Below are 17,615 nucleotides of genomic sequence, written 5' to 3' on the forward strand. Positions count from 1 at the left end.
ATTGATTTACAGTTCTGCTTAGGGGCAAGGTTTTCTGAGATATATTTTACCACAATAATAGATCTGCATGGAAAAAAATAATTTAAGAAATGGTGTGGCAGTCTCTGAATGATTGTACAGAAAACACAGAAAATTTTGGGAAAATGTGTTAGTACAATATAGTACAGCGCAGAAATTAAGTACTGAATATTTCACTGGCATAACTAAAAACAGACTGATCACATTGTGAATTTGCAGCAGTAGGTCGAAAGTTCTGCTCTGTGCTTACCAAAATTCGAACCACTGCCCGCAGTGGCCGAAGCTAGAAGTGTTGTTGACCCTTTTCCAGGTGAAATGTCCATAGGGTGTCACCAGCGATTTCTATTTTTAGTTGTAAAGGATGTAAAACAACATGAATGCATGTTTTATTAATTCTATCCCCTAACCCAAACCCCATCCCAAAACCTAACTGTCAGTGGAATAAAAATATAATTTTAGAGCCAAAATGCAGCCTCAGACTCAAATGTTGTTTTTAGTGAACATCTAATGTTGCAACACCCCAGAATAGCCTAAGAGCAAATTACACAGCACAAATAAAAAGTTTCGACTGACAGGTAGGGTTAATTGGCCGTCTCTGACCTTTCTCTCTGTCAGATCCCTCTCATTTCTTCTGTTTCTAAATGGAGTGACAGGGGAGATGTTTGGTTTCTGGATAATTCCACCCACACACATTGATCCCTCCAACAAATGAAGCCATTCCTCTTATTGTTAGATACTGTATTTTGTCTGCCCTAAAACTGAGAGCCTGCTCTGATTTACCCATGCAGGTAAAAAAAAAAAAAAGTACAATTTTGTAAAATTAACTAATTTGGATACTTTTATTTGATTTTGGAAAACTGTTCACACAACACTTACAGACACAATATAGACATCACTGCCTTAACTAAACTTTGCACTACAGTAGTGCCTGTAAATTTCCAACATAATCTTTGAGTTGTCCCAAAGGCAGTCTCAGCCTAAGATGGCACTGACTACCCATTTACTGAACATCTAATGCATATTGCACAGAGAAATGGCAAGCACTTCCTTGATTTGGCAAACTCTAATCTGATTGGCTGGCTTTACGCAACTTCCAGGGGAAGCTTTTATCAGTCTGCCTGGAAATAAATTGTTTGTAATTAAAAATACTAGCTGAATCAGCATGCAGTTCCCATGCTGGTCCAAACTGGTTAATGCTGGTTAGTGCTGTTTGGTGCTAGTCTAGCTGGTGGACCAGCATAGCCATGCTTTTCACAAGCAAAACCTAGCTGGTGAAGTTGGTTTACCAGCATGTTCTTTCTGGTGAAGCTGGTTAAGCTCATTAAGAAGCCTGGTGGGGATTCCAGCACACCAGCATCCCATGATGGGGGATCAGCGCACAAAACAAAACATAAGCTGGTGATCAGCATTGTTGGTCTTTGCAACTGGGAAAGTACCAAGCAAAGACAATGAGTGCTTCTGATGATGAGCTTTTATTTGAATATGTATTTTTATTGTGATTCCATCTATTTCAGATGTATTAGCCCCTAAACAGCACATAAGAATTGAACAAACTTTGGTGGTTTTACACACATGTAGGTAGGATATTTACTGTACTTTCTGTCTTGTCCATTATAAGCTGCAAATTGGACCAGACTTCATGCCAACAGTCTAGCTCTGCAAGACTATTTGATTACTTTTCTAATTAATGATCTTCAGCAGTCTGTATTACCATAAGCAGCATTAAAGGGATAGTTCACCCAAAAATGAAATTATCTCATTTACTCACCCTCATGCCATCCTAGATGTGTATGACATTCTTTCTTCAGCAGAACAAAAATTAAGATTTTTAGAAGAATATCTCAGCTCTGTAGGTCCATACAATACAAGCAAATGGCTGCCAAAACTCTGAAGGTCCAAATGTAACATAAAGGCATCATAAAAGAAATCCATATGACTCCAGTGGTTTAATGCATATCTTCAGAAGACATTGATAAAAACACTGGAGTCGTATGGATCACTTTTATCTTGCCTTTATGTGATATTTGGACTTTCAGAGTTCTGGCCACCATTCACTTGCATTGTATGGACCTACAGAGCTGAGATATTCTTCTGAAAATCTTCATTTGTGTTCTACAGAAGAAAAAAGTCATACACATCTGGGATGGCATGAGGGTGACGAAATGATGAGAGAATTGTAATTTTTGGGAGAACTGTTTCTTTAAGATCAAATCAGCAGTAAACTAATAACATCAATAGAGCACTAAGCGGGACAAAAAATGCTAGGTTATGGATTTGTTTGTGCTTCTTATTTTGAATTGCTTGGCAAACCTCATGTGTATGGCACAGTTCAAATCAGCACTGTAAACAGTTGGGAAAGTTGACTTTACTCTTTTTCATAGTATTAGTCACGTACTAACTGATCGGACTTCCGGTTTTCCCGTTGCGGTTTATAAAAAATCCCATCCATCTGTCCGTCTGTCTGACCATTTATTTGTCTACAGCCACGTACACACTTCAAAGTTCTCGGAGTGACAACCGCATTTAAATGCAGGAGTGAATCCTCTAAATTGTCATTATATGTGTGTATGGAATACAGGACTGACTCCCGCAATTGCATTGCTTGACAAGTGTAGCCATAGCAGTGCTGCAGTGTCTCAAGCCTGTGAAACATTAATGCCACCAGTTTAACTCGTTTTTTGTTCGCTGTTTTTGAGTAAAGAGATAATCCACCACAGATGTACAGTATTATCATCTGACAATATTTAGTTAGCTGCCGTAGACAGAATCACTGTGTTTGTCTAAACGGCTGTTGTTAAACAGCACGTGCATATATGAATGCATGAAGAAACAGTCCTCTGTTTGTGTGATTTACACCTGGAGAAGACGGACACCTCTCACATATGCCACTTATCACATCATTAACAACACACGGTCTGTCTGACTATCTAGCTAGCTGGCTGTTTGCCTTACTGTAATGCCTCTATTACTATCAAACTTTTAAAACAAGTTTAAACTTTTTAGACAAGTCATTGTCAAGCCAACATCAATGGGGAATGGACTCCTTGGTCGTGAGCACTGGCAGGGACAGGGGAACAGCCTTCGTGGCTGTGAGCACAGGCAGCGACGGGGGAATAGCCTCCGTGGCCAGAGTGCTGGCAGCAACTGGGGAACAGCCTTCGTGGCTGTGAGCACAGGCAGCGATGGGGGAACGGCTTCCATGGCCAGGAGCGCTGGCAGCGACTGGGGAATGGCCTCCATGGACGGGAGCACAGGCAGCGACTGTGGAATGGCCTCCGTGGACAGGAGCGCTGGCAGCGACTGGGAAATGGTCTCCATGGCCAGGAGCGCTGGCGGTGACTGGGGAACCGCCTCTGTGGCCAGGAAAGCATGAGGAGTAGGTGCCCTTCTCCTTCTCTTCTAGGCAGTGAGGGGCAATGCTACTGTAGTAGCCCCCTCCTCCTGGAGCTGTGGGCTTGGGCGAGGCATCCACTTCCATGTGGGGTGTGCCCTCGTCCTCGGGTTGGGATGAGGATGGGAAGTCTCCCGAGGCACCGGCTGTGATAAATTCTTCCCATTTAAGGGCTTGCCTGACTGCTTCGAGAAAGTACTCATCCTCACCCCGTTCTGGGACACAAGATCTAATAGGTTCATTCAGACCTGCCCAAAAAAGATCAGTTAGGCAGGTCTGATTGTATTCCAGATCTGAGGACAGTGACAAAAATTTTAGGTATTATCCCCACATACACTTGTCCTCCTGCCTTACCCCACGCAGCCTCTTGACGTGCCCTGCATGCTGGCGAGCAGGAGAACCAGTTTGAGAAAAAAAAAATCTCTGCTGGGTCCATTCTGGCCAGTTTGTAATGTCACAAGTGTAGAGAATGATAAGTCTCAGGACCCAAGTGCAGAGTTTAAAAATAAAGGAATTTATTAATACAAAAAACGAAGGCAAAAACCAACACAAACTCACACAAGAGGAAAAACAAAAATAAACTACCCCATAGGGGAAAAGGTAATCCAGGCTGGGGCAGAGGTAGGGATGACGGAAACAGGACTGACCGGACCGAGTGGAGAGAATCAAAGGCAGGACCAACATGAACCGACCAACAAACAGACTGACTGGAAACACACAAGACTGGAAACAAGACAAACTGGCACTGGACAGCAAACATGAGGAGGCTAAAATAGGGAGAGAAATCAACAGGTTAACAAGATAGGGCAGGTGTGACACAGCGATACAAAAACAAAACACAGTCAAGTGCTCTCACAAGACAACATAACACCCGAAAGGCATGAGCACACATCGCCAAGACAATGAGGCAATATACACCCATGCCAACCGACAAACAAGACAAGAGAATGTGTATTCTTACACTAAACGAGACCTGAGTGTACACTGCAAGGCAAACGCCACATGTTCACAAGAGACAGACAAACTATTGATGCGAGTGCATGCTGCCGAGATGACATAAGCATGATGCACCCATGTCAATAACAGACAGATATGGAGCATGAGTGTCCGGATCTCGACACAGACCAAAACCGAACCAGACAGGAAGTCAGGATCCAGACATCGTGCTCCAGACATGAAACAAGATGGATCGAAGAGTGTACGGCAGGGAATACAACCAAAACTGCATGCTCACACAAAGACAGACAATGAAACACAAGACAGACATGGGACGATAATGCCACGATCCTGTCAGACAAAAACTCATACTGACAGAGTGACAGGACCGTGACAGAAATACCATATGCATAAGTTGCACAACTGTTTAGTGAATCTGCACAATGTCTTGAAATGGACCTATATATTTCACAGCAGTTCCAATTATTTTTCGCTTCACTTGAGAGCAAGCCTGTAACTCGTGCCTCACTTGACAGGTGCCCTCAGGTGTACTAACTCTTGTTCTAATGCACACCTCATTCATGAACGGAGAGCTCTCATAATGCTACTTTATTCTCGTAATTTTGATTTTATTCTCAAAATATTATGACTTTATTCTCCTAATTTTGACTTTAATCTCGAAATATTATGACTTTAATCTCATAATGTTATGAATTGTTTTTTTTTTTTTTTTTTTTTTTTACGTGCCACTAAAACGGCGTCGTAATTTCTAGGCAGTGGCAACAGTGTTTGTTTTTTTTTTTTTTTTTTTTTTTTTTTTAAATTATGCAGACCTGTTGTTATAATAATAATAATAATAATAATAATAATAATAAATAATAATTATTATTTAAATAATAAATAAATTCTCAAAGGAATGAATAATCATGATTAATATTAGTGATTAAATTTTTGAGCAGAATAATCGTGATTATCATTTTCACCATTATCATGCAGCCCTACACCACTCTCATCCATTTGAATGGATGCTGTGAAAAAATACAGCATCTTCCTCTATGGCAGACATACACCTTTTTAATGGTATGGCTAAAGTCAAAGGCATCCATCCCTACCTCTGTGTAATGAAGATGCCCCTTCGTCAGCTGCCTAATGGCAGGCGTTTAACATCAGCTATATTGTTTATTGAACTGACAGGCTGAGCTGCAGTCTGTCATAATGGATGAATGAGCCGGAGTGTAATGGGATACTGGAGATTTCTAGCCCTCCTGGAAGCAGAGGCAGAGAGCTGTTTAGAAGTGACTCTTTATCCAGTTAGATGGAGAAAACTACATCTAAACTCTAAGTGAGCAAATCCTACCAAAACACGGCTAAACAGGAGAACGCTGACAGCTACGGTGGTAAAAGCCAGCCAGAGATAGATTTGCAAAGAAAGCCATGATACAGCAAGGTGAATAATGATGATAAACAAATAAAAATGTTAAAAGATGCTCTCTGAATGAAAAGAATCTTGTCAAGTAATGTTTAACACCTCCATTGTATTTGTCTTATTGGAGACTCAAAGGAATGGACACAACCAATTCTTAAAAAGAAAATAAGTTATTTCCCCCTCTGAAAGAAAGTTATTTATTGTTTATTGTTACACAATATAGCTTTACACAATACATAAAAGTAAATTTTTACATTTTCTGAAAAAAAAAAAAAAAGTGAGCGGTGCTTGCATGTGCAAAAGTTACTGCCACAAAATGTTATGGATGCGTGTACTGTATACGGTTGCTAGGATATTCTGGGTGGTTGCTAGGGCATTGCTAGGTTGTTGCTAGGGTGTTCTTGGTAGTTGCTAGGTGGCTGCTAACCGGCCCAAGTCAAAAGAGCCCACCCTTAATATTCTGGTCTCTAAATTTGGCTTAAGACCTTCAGTCTGTCAAATATTTTCACCAGTTTTTATTTACTGCCTCTCAGAGTACACAAAGTAGCACACCTCACTTCAACCGACATGATCTGAGGGATGATTCGTATCTGTTGCAAATATTGCATAAAGTTGAATATTTAGGGTTAGGGGATAGTTACGATTACAAAAAAAAAAAAAAAAAAAATATATATATATATATATATATATATATATATATATATATATATATATATATATATATATAATAGTGCCTTAGCAAGTACCAATAAGTAAAGAAATTTCATGGCTTGATTATTTTGGCCATTCCAATATATCGTTTAGTGGGTTAGCGTAATAGTGGTTTTAACTAAACCTGTATCGTGTTTTTACCTCAAAAGTGTGAATCAATAACAACAACAAAAAAGTTTTCCCTGAGCCATTTTAATTAAGACATTCTGATCATGCATTTCAGAAAGATTTCATCATTGTAAGTTGAGGCTTTGTAGCCTGGGACTTCTCATAGAGTATCACATTATCTTTGTAAAAAGCCTGTCAAGTTTTAGACATCTTGGGGATTTGGATCATTCAACTTACATCAAAAGTAGCAGCAGCACTGAAATATTTGGAAGTAATACTAATAAATGTTGTTCTTTTCACTGCTGTGAAAGAGCCTCTTGCTAATTTTCTTTTGATTTCCCATGTTATTTTCTTTTCTTTGTGCTCCAATATAAGAAGCTGGAAACTGGATAGAAACTGGAGCCAAATTTAAAACATATTTAGTTGGCAACATCTGCAAACTTAGAACACAATCAAGCAATCACCTCAGGTCCTTTTATCTGCATTTTATTTCAGATGTTTGTGAAGTGCTTTTGCCCTATGAGGCAATTCCTCTTGGATGACTGACCCCACAGGTCAGAAGAATCTGTATTCTCTTTGGATACTGATAGTTCTTACCTCAAATGGCTTGACTGAACAGATGCGACAAAGGTGACGATGCCCTAAATCACAGCGTGCAGCTTGTGTTTCTATTTTTCAGAGGTGCTTGCTTTAGCAAGGCACCACTTTTACTATTCGGGCAGTAAGGCAAGTTTAGAGACACCCTGGCAACCACCCACAACACCCTTGAAATCTCCTAGAAATACCCTAGCAACCACACAGAACACTGTATCTCTGCACCAGAATATATTAGAGACATGGGGGTGGGATATTTTAACTCGTGGTGGTGTACTGAAGTCCTTGGTAGGCCCTCTTGGTAGGCCATCTTGGGGGAATGCTTGGGAAATTCAAGAAGCTTCAGCCATACCTCAACACCAGAACATTGTAGAGGCATAGGACTGGGCTATTTTGACTTGGGAAAGTGTACTGAGGCCCTTGGCGGGACAATGTGGCAGCAAGATTTGCCTCAATGTCCCATCTTGTTTGTTTTTGCTTTTTTTTATTTCTTTGCCATATTTGATTTAATTACTGTATGCTATGGCTAATTATTCATTTTTATCATTGGGACTGTAATTGGATCTGTTTTCTGACCAATGGCAGATGGGAGTATTTGAGAAACCAGTTTGACCAGTTTGCAATTCCGTTTGTTGATGCAAAAATTGCAAAATATAAGTTTGTGCTTATATTATTTATGAACATACTTTATAGGCTTGTCGCGATTATTAAATAATCGTCTGATCACAGTTATTTGATCTAATCGCAGTTATTTGAGATAACCGCGATTATTGTGTACTTCAAATTCCAATCACATTTTAATGCCCAAATATGGGACTTTTTAAACGAATATATAAAATGCTCTCAACTGCGCATTTGTGTGTCATTCACTTGAACTCAGAGCGTCACTGAGCCGCACCACGGACATCATCCAGAGCAGCTGCTGTCCGGAAGATGCTCTGATGGGCGCGTCATCAGCAGAGGCTTGTGCCAAACTCCCGCGAAAATATAAACGATCAAATATAAACTTTGATAGGAAACGCAAAGCGCCCCGACTTCATTTTAAACGATCCTAGGAATGTTCCTGATCATAGAGGGCTCATACACGCAATGTTAATGACACGCAATGACATGGAGAAGGAGATGCAAGCTTAATTTTAGGGTTGCTCTGATGCCAAAATTTTGGTAATTTTTGGTAAAATAAAATGCTGCACAACAGAGCTGCACAGTATTAATGAAAACATTAATGAAAAAAAAATCTGATTACCTGTGGCACAAGGCTGCTATGGCTGAATCACAACATGCTGATAATAAACTTGCATTTGTGATATTGCTTACAGATAATAATAATAATAATAATAATAATAATAATAATACCATTTAATATGATTTAATTATAAGTATTATTGTTACTTTTTGAATATTACATTTTTATACAGTAGTTATATTTTTCTGTCTTCAGTTTCACGCATTCAGTTCAATTGAGATTTCATTTTAGTGGGACTTTTATTTTGACAGACTTTTGAGTTCTTCCTGTTTTCTGGTTAGTTGCAGTTGCAAAAGAAATTATTCCAGAAACCAAAGAATGTCAATGAGCTGGAAGCTTTTGCTCATGAGAAATGTGCAAATATTCCAATAGAGAGGTGTCCGAATCCTGATCACACTTACCTGAAACATTTATTTGCTGTTATTAAGGATAAAGGATGCTCCACAAATGATTGACTTTGGGGGTTGAATATTTTTGACAACATTTGTGGAGAGAATTATTTAGTTTTTGGGTAAACTGAACTCTTTGTTCTCAAAATCACTCAAATGTGTATTAAAAACTTACTTTGTCTGTTTACTGAGGTTTAGTTGATGTGTTTTAATTCACATCACCAGAATGTATTGCTGGTCAGGGGGGTTGAATAATTTTGATTGCAACTGTATATTAAGCTTCTCATTAATGCTGGGATACTCCCGTCGCGACTCTCAAGCTGAAATCTCCGAGCTTCTCCGGAGGAGTTCAGACCTGTTAACAGTCGTTTATACTATAAACACATTGCATGAAAATTAAGCACCAGGGGCCGGTTGCGCCAGCTATACGCAAGTTACAACTTAGCCTAGTTGTGGCATAAATGGGCACTAAGTCACAATTTATGCATTACTAAATCAGAGGTGGAAAGTAACGAATTACAACTACTCTCGTTACAGTACCTGAGTACATTTTTCAAATGTTTCTACTTTTTTAAGTATAAATGAATATAGTACTTTTAAGTATTCAACTTCACTATAGTTATTTTTCACCACAATTATAGAGAACAAAAAAAAAAAAAAATTACATAATATTTCTGAATTATTTTGAAATTTTTGGGGAAGAAGAGATCGCCAATTTATAAGCGCTAAATCTGTTTATAAACTAAAACGAGCTGTGCGTGGCAAAATGGAAGCCTGCAGGGCACAGCATCATGAGCACAGCAGCTTGCATAAACTGCTGCTGGTGTCCTCTCTTTTCTAGCTTCTTCAAAACTTTCTGCCCTGTCACTATACAAGAAATGTAATACTGTGATTTTCTGCATATATCCTTTTATTCTGAAAAGGAGCCATTCATTCAGGTATAAGGGAACCGTCTGAACACGTTTAACCACTGATCAAACTTCACTTGTTTTTAAGGTAGTCAATGTTTTAACTGTGTCAAACATTAACACAATGTAGTTTGACATATATGTGGGGATATCTAGTTTACTTGCTACTATATATCTAATACAAACTTTTTAAATACCTTAGAAAGATACAATGCCAATATTGTCGGAATGTATGGGGACTTGGGCCAAAATGCAACCGAAATTGACAAAAATATCCCCGAAATTCTAAATATGGGGGCAAAAAATGCCCACGCAACAGTTCCCATGTTAAATTCTGTAACCGTTCACCCCTCATGTTCAAAATAAACTGTCCTAGCGGGTAACACTCTCGCTCACGGTGATGTACTGCCTTGTGCTGCTGTTTATCTGTCTGAATAGTCTCACCCGTGAGAGGCCAAAAGAGCGCAAGGGATGGAAGTTATATAAAGAAGGTATGAGAAATCACAAAACAGAATTGTGACGAGGAGGAGGGCATGGCCAGGCCGTGGGGGTGCACGGTCGGTGCTGAATCAGATGATCAGCAGGAGAGCCAGATAAAGGGGGGACGGAGATGCCAGTTTGAGCGAGAGAGAGATGGATGCGGCCGCTGTGTGTGTTAATGTTTTATGTTGTTTTAGTTAATTTATATCATTAAACTTTACATTGACTGTTCAGCTGGTTCCCACCTCCTCCTTGCCTGTCCTTTAACTGTTACAGTGGTGCCGAAGCCCGGGAAGGAGGAGGGATGCGCTGTTGCGGAGTCCTCGCCGCTGCCATCCTCCTCTCTCAAGGAGAGAGAGAAAAATCTGGCTCGCCATTCCCCGGACACTCCGTTGCCTGGTCCTCAGCCACTCCTTTGACCTCTGGCGGATGACAGCATGTTCCACTTCTCGGCAGACTGCAGCAGTTCCTCCAGCTCTCGGTAGCCGAAAGCGACCCCTCCATCCCCAGGCAGACAGCCTTGGCTGATCCTCTGGTGGACGGCAGCGGCGAGGACTCCGCAACAGCACATCCCTCCTCCCTTCTAGGTTTTGGCACCACTGTAACGGTTAGAGGACAGGCATGGAGGAGGCGGGAACTGGCTGAACAGTCAACTTAAAGTTTAATATCAAACACAGCATAAAACATAAGACGAACACACACACATGCAGCGCGGCCACGTGCATCTCTCTCGAATTGGCGTCTCCGGCCCCCCTTTATCTCACTCTCCCGCTGATCATCTGATTCAGTGGATGTGCACGGCCCGTCCACACCCTCCTGCTCGTCACAATAATGTAACCAAATGCTACAGTTTACTTAATAATAATAATATCTCAATATGTTAAATAACCATAATGTTAATTAAGACTTTATTATTACAACTGTAATACCATAATACATATACAGAACAACCATTTTTAGTGTTTGAATCAGTCATATCTCTCACTAAACACTGTGTGAAATGTTTATTTTTGCCTTGTTTTATTCAGTTGGCATATAGGAGTTGATAACAGTTTGTTTAATAGTCTCATTCCATATCTGGATAATTGCTGCAATATCGTAAAGGATAAATTTCCTCATCTATGATATTGCATTATATTAGTTTTGTACAGTATATTAACTTAATAGCCAGAATACTTGGACATACGTTAATGAGAATAAACCTGAAATAGGAATGTGTTGCACAATTTAGAATTTAGAACAAAATGGCTATTTCTAATTTAATAAATGTTGTATTCTGTAAGTTTAAATGTAAGTTTCTGTTTGTCCAAGAATCCACTTGCAGTAATGCAGGTCTTGGCATTTAGAAGCTGCTAGTTTAGGACCTGTGAAGAGTGTTTCTCAAACTAGAGAATGTGATTTACTTGTCTTTTTGTTGTGCATCTGGCTGTCCACTTCCTTCTCTATCCTGGATAGAGATTCTTTTTTCAAAACAGTAATGCATGGACAAGCCTTCATCTCTCTAAAACAAGAGAAAATAGAATTTCAGAAGAAATGTGTTTCTTTTTGCCTATTTTTAAAACCAAAATTTGAGTGTGGAAACACTGTATTGTGATTTCCGTATGGTAGCACAACAATTTTCAGTCGTTCTAATAATAAGAAAATGCTCTACCAAAGAGTACCAAATTAGCACTTTAGAATGCTTTGGTAAGGTATAAGTGACACAGTATATGTTTGCCATCATGGCTAAAGAAAAAATTGAATAAATACCACTTAAAACAATTATTTCAAACCGTAATAATAATTTGCAATTTAAGATTTTGGCAGTATTTTTTATCAATTTAATGCATCCTTGGTGAAAAGGAAGCATCCATTTCTTTCAAGAACAAAAATGTCTTTGTGTTCTAAAAATGGAAATGTATATACTATATATAATATAATTTTCATAAAGTAACTTGTAACGTAATTACTTTAGTAGATTTTTTTGGCAAACTACTTATTTACATTTATTAGAGTCATAATATTTAAAAAAAAAAAAAACAGTTCTCTTTCCACCACTGTACTAAATATGTGAGCGTTGCACCATTAAACTTTGGTAGAACGTAACCCTACATTCTAAATATTTACGGAAGCCTCCGACCAGGATTAACGGATGGAATAAAAATGCAGACTCATTTAATGACATCAATGAGCTCATGTTTTGGTTGCGAGGCTTCAGTTCTTGCGACATATATGATGGTGTTGCCACTCGTTTACATTTACGGGAGAAAAAATTATGTAAAAAACATACTTCTTCAGCATGAAACCCATCTAACGGTGCACTTTCCTGTGTACGCCGCCCGGTGTCAAGTTTCAAAATATACGAAATATATAAGATATTAAAGGGAATAAATGTCTATTTTCCCAGCCTGTTGTATTAGTATTTATTTATTTATTTATGGGGATATAATTTATTACAGCTGACAGATAGGTGAGCAAACAAGGTTTGAACAAGATCAAACTGAAATTCATGGCTTTTTAACACTTCTGTGTACAAATTTGAAGGCTGCTTATTGGATCAATACAAGTAAACATCATATTATGCGACTACGCATTACTTTACGGAGAGCTTTACCACCTATTAGTTAAGTCTTGCCTTAAGAAAGGGTGGTGCAACCAAATTAAGCAGACTTAGTTACAAACTAACTAGCAGTTACTAAGCCCTTAGTGTGAACTTTACATCTCAACTTAAGTGAGACCTTACACACAGCTGGTGCAACCCTACCCAGTAGTGATTAGGGGTTCCGAGCACATGAACGATCAAGCGAAGTCATACTTACAAGTGGGAAACTCTGAATTCTAGATGATACACGAGTTGCCGACATGGGATGTTGGAAGGGGCGTGTCAACAGGAAAAATTATGGAAATGAATGATTTTGCAAAAATATTTCAACTTCTGTACTTTATTTTAATAATATTAATTTGTTATATATGACAGTCAACTAATGACTCACATTTTGCGGTTTATTTTAAGCAAATTAATTAATTAATCTGTTAGATACCATGCATTTAAAAATCATATATGTTGTAAATAAGTGAAGCAAGTGTATTATTTTATGCTTATTCACTGGTACAACAGAAAAAGAGCTTTTGCCATCATTAATTATGTATTTCTTCTTCCATATTTTGTTTCCCACTTGAATGCGTGACATGTCGTTTTAACAAATGCTCAACTCGGAGGTACAAGCTTCCCAGGTCCACTTGAAGGCAGCATGTGTGTGTGGATCATATGACAGAGCACAGCAGCACCTCCCGTTCATATTGTAGCATGCAGTGCATTTGACTGTATATTATTTAATTAAATTACATCCTTGCTGTTTAATGATCACACTTGGCCATATCCAGAGGTTTTTTTATTTATTTTATTTTCAAATTGTCTTTGATTTAATCTCAAAACTGTCACATCTCATATAATTTTGCTAATGACAGCATACTGTAATATGGTACTGAAATTAGCAACAAGATTATATCTTATCGTTTTAATTTTTTTGTTATCGTGATGCTTCGTAGTACTGGTAAACCGCGCAACCCTACTCTTTTTCTCTGAAGAGATAAAATTCTCAAAGGTTCATGAGAAATAAGGGCTCTAGGGTTTAATCAAAGAACATTAAAATAATGGGTGAAAGCGAAACAATTAGGACAAATGTTTTACTATTGCATAATATAATATTACATAATAAATTATATAAAAATGTATATTTTATTTTGTATACATAAAATATGTTACAAAAACAACAGTATAAATGTTGACCAAAAAGAGAGACATATTTTAAGTACAGTATTTATACATATTTGAATATTTAAAACATTATTTTCTATGTCATTCATAAGTTTTTAAAGCCTTAAAAGGAAATCTTTTATCCTACTTTATTATTTCATGTATATATTTGTAGTTAAACATGCAAAAATTATTTCTTAAGGTGTATGAAGCACACAAATTACAATTTATATGACAATTAATCCTAAAAGAGACAAATAATCACCATAGGTCTAAAACAGACAATTAATCGTCATAATCACAATTATTAATTTGACAATTAATCGTCAGACAAATTTCATAATCGTGACAGTCCTAATACTTCATATGTATCACAATTCTCATCAGTAAATTCTCATCTCATCTTTTCTTTTATTGCAGTGTATAGAAGCAAAGAAGCATTGCTGGTATTTCGAAGGAGGATCCCCAATCTATTTCATGTAAGTGCAGTCACCTTTTTTGTTACAAACTGTCTTGCTCAGCCAGCCTAATTAATCATCTGAAGACAGTGATTACCTCTAAAATTCACTCAACCATGCCCACTTCCACAATTACAATGCATTAAATTAACAGATCTCATGCAGTGTATTGTCACGACTAGCCTCGTTGGCTTGACCCAAGAAAATCTAGCATTACCTTCACTAAGCCTGCCATCTGTCAAGCTTTCTTCATTAACACTGCACTTGCTTGTGGATGAAAAGATAACAGTGAAGATAATGTAGAAGCTGGGCGTAGAGGAAAATGGTGGAATGGAAATGGAACGCTCACTTTCGCTGTGTGAGATGGCATAGTCATCATGCAACCTAAGCCAAGACTCTGACAGAGAAATTGGACCAGAATTTTTATATTTTCCCCTCTATAGTTCTTCTACCCAGGATGCCCATTTTCTGTTGAATGATTGGCACCAGCTGACAGTGAATGAAGAGTCAAAACTTGTGTCTTGTTCTTAAAACTTGACCTAAAGAAGCTGTCTAAGGATGTTTGGCTGGATAATGTCTTTTACTGTTCTGTTTCACGTTTAGTTCAGATTAGTAATGCTATGTTTGTTCTGCACTCAGATAAACTGTCTTTGTTACTGATACATTTTGCTTTTACATCTAAACATGTCATGGATGTAATATGAGCCTCATTTACATTTTAGATACTGTCAATACTGTATGTATATGAGTACGTTTCAGCATCTATCCAAACTTAAAAAAAAACGATGTTTAAATGTACAAATAGCTATGAATAATAATAAGATCTGGGTTGCGTTTCCCGTACAATGAAAACTCACTGCTTAAGCACCACAGTACGATGCATCGTTGGAGAAATTAACTGGCGAGTCATAAGTCTCGACTGTTTCCCAAAACTGTTGAAAACTATGTCGCACATCCATCGTTCGAACCATGTTCGAGCTGTTGTTAATTAAATTACACAGGGGGTGGAGTAATAACTTCTGCGGATATCAAATTATAATAGCTTATGTACACATACACCAGAAAGCCATTTAATGCGAGTTTCACTCTACAGCAGACGTTGGTGTTCCCCTGACACACTTGAGCATATACACAGATGTGTAATTACGCTTCTCACCAGAAGGGCTGGTGAATGGGGCATTGCCATGTGGGACAACAGACATCCCTGCTGGGCTTCCTATCATGCCTTTACCACGGAGCTCCGCCGAGTGTTTGATCGCTCGGCTTAAGGTTGGGAGGCGGCGAGGGTCTTATCTGGACTGTCTCAAGGAGATTGAGGAGTCTCAAATTATGCGATTGAATTTCGCACCCTTGCTGCTTCTTGTGAGTGGAATTACCATGCTATGTTGGATCGATTTCTGCATGATCTTTCCAACAACATTCTGGATGAGATTTACTCTTTGGATTTGCCTCCGTGTTTCGATGACTTGATGGATCTGGCTATCCGAGTCAATCAATGCCTGACCCTACGCAGTCATCACCTTCGATGCCGCTTTCCACCTACCCTGGCAGCTGATCCTCCTACTCGGTCTGCTTCTTCAGACAACTCACTAGTATCACGGCCTGACACTGTGCTGATGCAAGTTGCTAGAACCCAATCTCACGTAGGGAGAAACAGCGACGTCTCATTAATGGACTTTGTTTTTATTGTGCTCGTTCTGATCATCTCTCTGCTTCCTGTCTGGTAAAAGACATTGCTCGTCTGTAGGAAAGGGGTTTCTGGCGAGTGCTACACCATTGGACGAAACCCCTGGACTTCGGACACTTCTGGCCTGGCTGCAGTATGGATCTGCCTGTCACACGGTGTGGCATGGGGGGGCATGGTCATGTGTCTGTCTTCGGGAGAGGGAGAGCGGTAAGGCTCGTCACCTGGGCTGTAATTACTCTAACACCTGTCTCTCATTATAGTGATGGCAGAGGGAGGCCTGATAAAGCTTGCCAGAGCGTCAGAGATGGGGGAGAGAGAGAGAGAGTGGCTCAGAGCAGTGGTGTCTGAAGGACCAGCAGCAAAACAGAGACTGTTTATTTTGAGAGCCCTATTTGAGTTGGCCATTAAGAGCCGTTTCTTTGTTTTATTTGTTGGCTCTGAAGTGTGTGAATAAATACTCAACTGTTTGCTGTCTCCTGTTACCATTTCCCACGAACTTGGATCATTCACACACGGTTTCTTCCTTGGTTGATTCTGGAGCTGAAGGAAACTTAATGGATTTCAAATTGGCTTTTAAATGGTGACTTCCTATGGTCCAGTTGGATAAACCCATCACCGCCCACACCCTAAATGGCACGCCGCTGTCCATCATCACTCAATCCACAAAGCTGGTCACCTTCGTCTCTAGGAATCATACGGAGCAGTTGTCCTTCTATCTGATCCAGTCTCCGTTGGCACCGGTAGTGTTGGGGCATCCTTGGTTGGTAACACACAACCCACACAGACTATCAACCAACACTGTTCTTGCTTGGAGTCCTTATTATTTTTCGCACTGTCTCTGCTGTTTCCCCTGTCCAGTGTTGTGTTTCGTTACAGGACGAACCGGCGGACTTATTCGGAGTACCACTAACATACCATGACTTGAGGGCGGTGTTCAGCCGGTTCCGCGCTGCAACCCTTCCTCCTCATTGCCCTTACGACTGTGCGATTGAACTGCTTCCTTGCACCTCACCACCTCGGGGATGGTTGTATTCACTCTCAGCTCCCAAGAGGGAGGCCATAAACAGGTACAGTTGAAGTCAGAAGTTTTCATACACCTTAGCCAAATACGTTTATACTCAGTTTTTCACAATTCCTGACATTTAATTGTAGAAAACATTCCCTGTCTTAGGTCAGTTAGGATCACCATTTTAAGAATGTGAAATGTCAGAATAATAGTAGAGAAAATTATTTATTTCAGCTTTTATTTCTTTCATCACATTTGCAGTGGGTCAGAAGTTTACATACACTTTGTTAGTATTTGGTAGCATTGCCTTTAAATTGTTTAACTTGGGTCAAACGTTTTGGGTAGCCTTCCACAAGCTTCTCTCAATAAATTGCTGGAATGTTGGCCCATTCTTCCAGACAGAACTGGTGTAACAGGTTTGTAGGCCTCCTTGCTCGCACACGCTTTTTCAGTTCTGCCCACAAATTTTCTATCGGATTGATGTCAGGGCTTTGTGATGGCCACTCCAATACCTTGACTTT

At 39.3% G+C, this 17,615-nt stretch overlaps 1 protein-coding gene across 2 annotated transcripts in view; it reads left to right on the plus strand.

Moving 5' to 3' along the window:
* Positions 1–17,615, plus strand: part of LOC127434753 (vesicular, overexpressed in cancer, prosurvival protein 1-like) — a 128,448-nt gene that overhangs the window by 18,053 nt on the left and 92,780 nt on the right. For both annotated transcript variants that reach the window (XM_051687707.1, XM_051687706.1), the window contains exon 2: positions 14,364–14,422. In XM_051687707.1, the coding sequence (XP_051543667.1) occupies positions 14,364–14,422 (59 nt within the window). The remainder of the gene's footprint in view (positions 1–14,363; positions 14,423–17,615) is intronic.

Source organism: Myxocyprinus asiaticus, chromosome 44, assembly GCF_019703515.2.
Source record: "Myxocyprinus asiaticus isolate MX2 ecotype Aquarium Trade chromosome 44, UBuf_Myxa_2, whole genome shotgun sequence".
In the NCBI taxonomy this organism is placed as follows: domain Eukaryota; kingdom Metazoa; phylum Chordata; class Actinopteri; order Cypriniformes; family Catostomidae; genus Myxocyprinus; species Myxocyprinus asiaticus.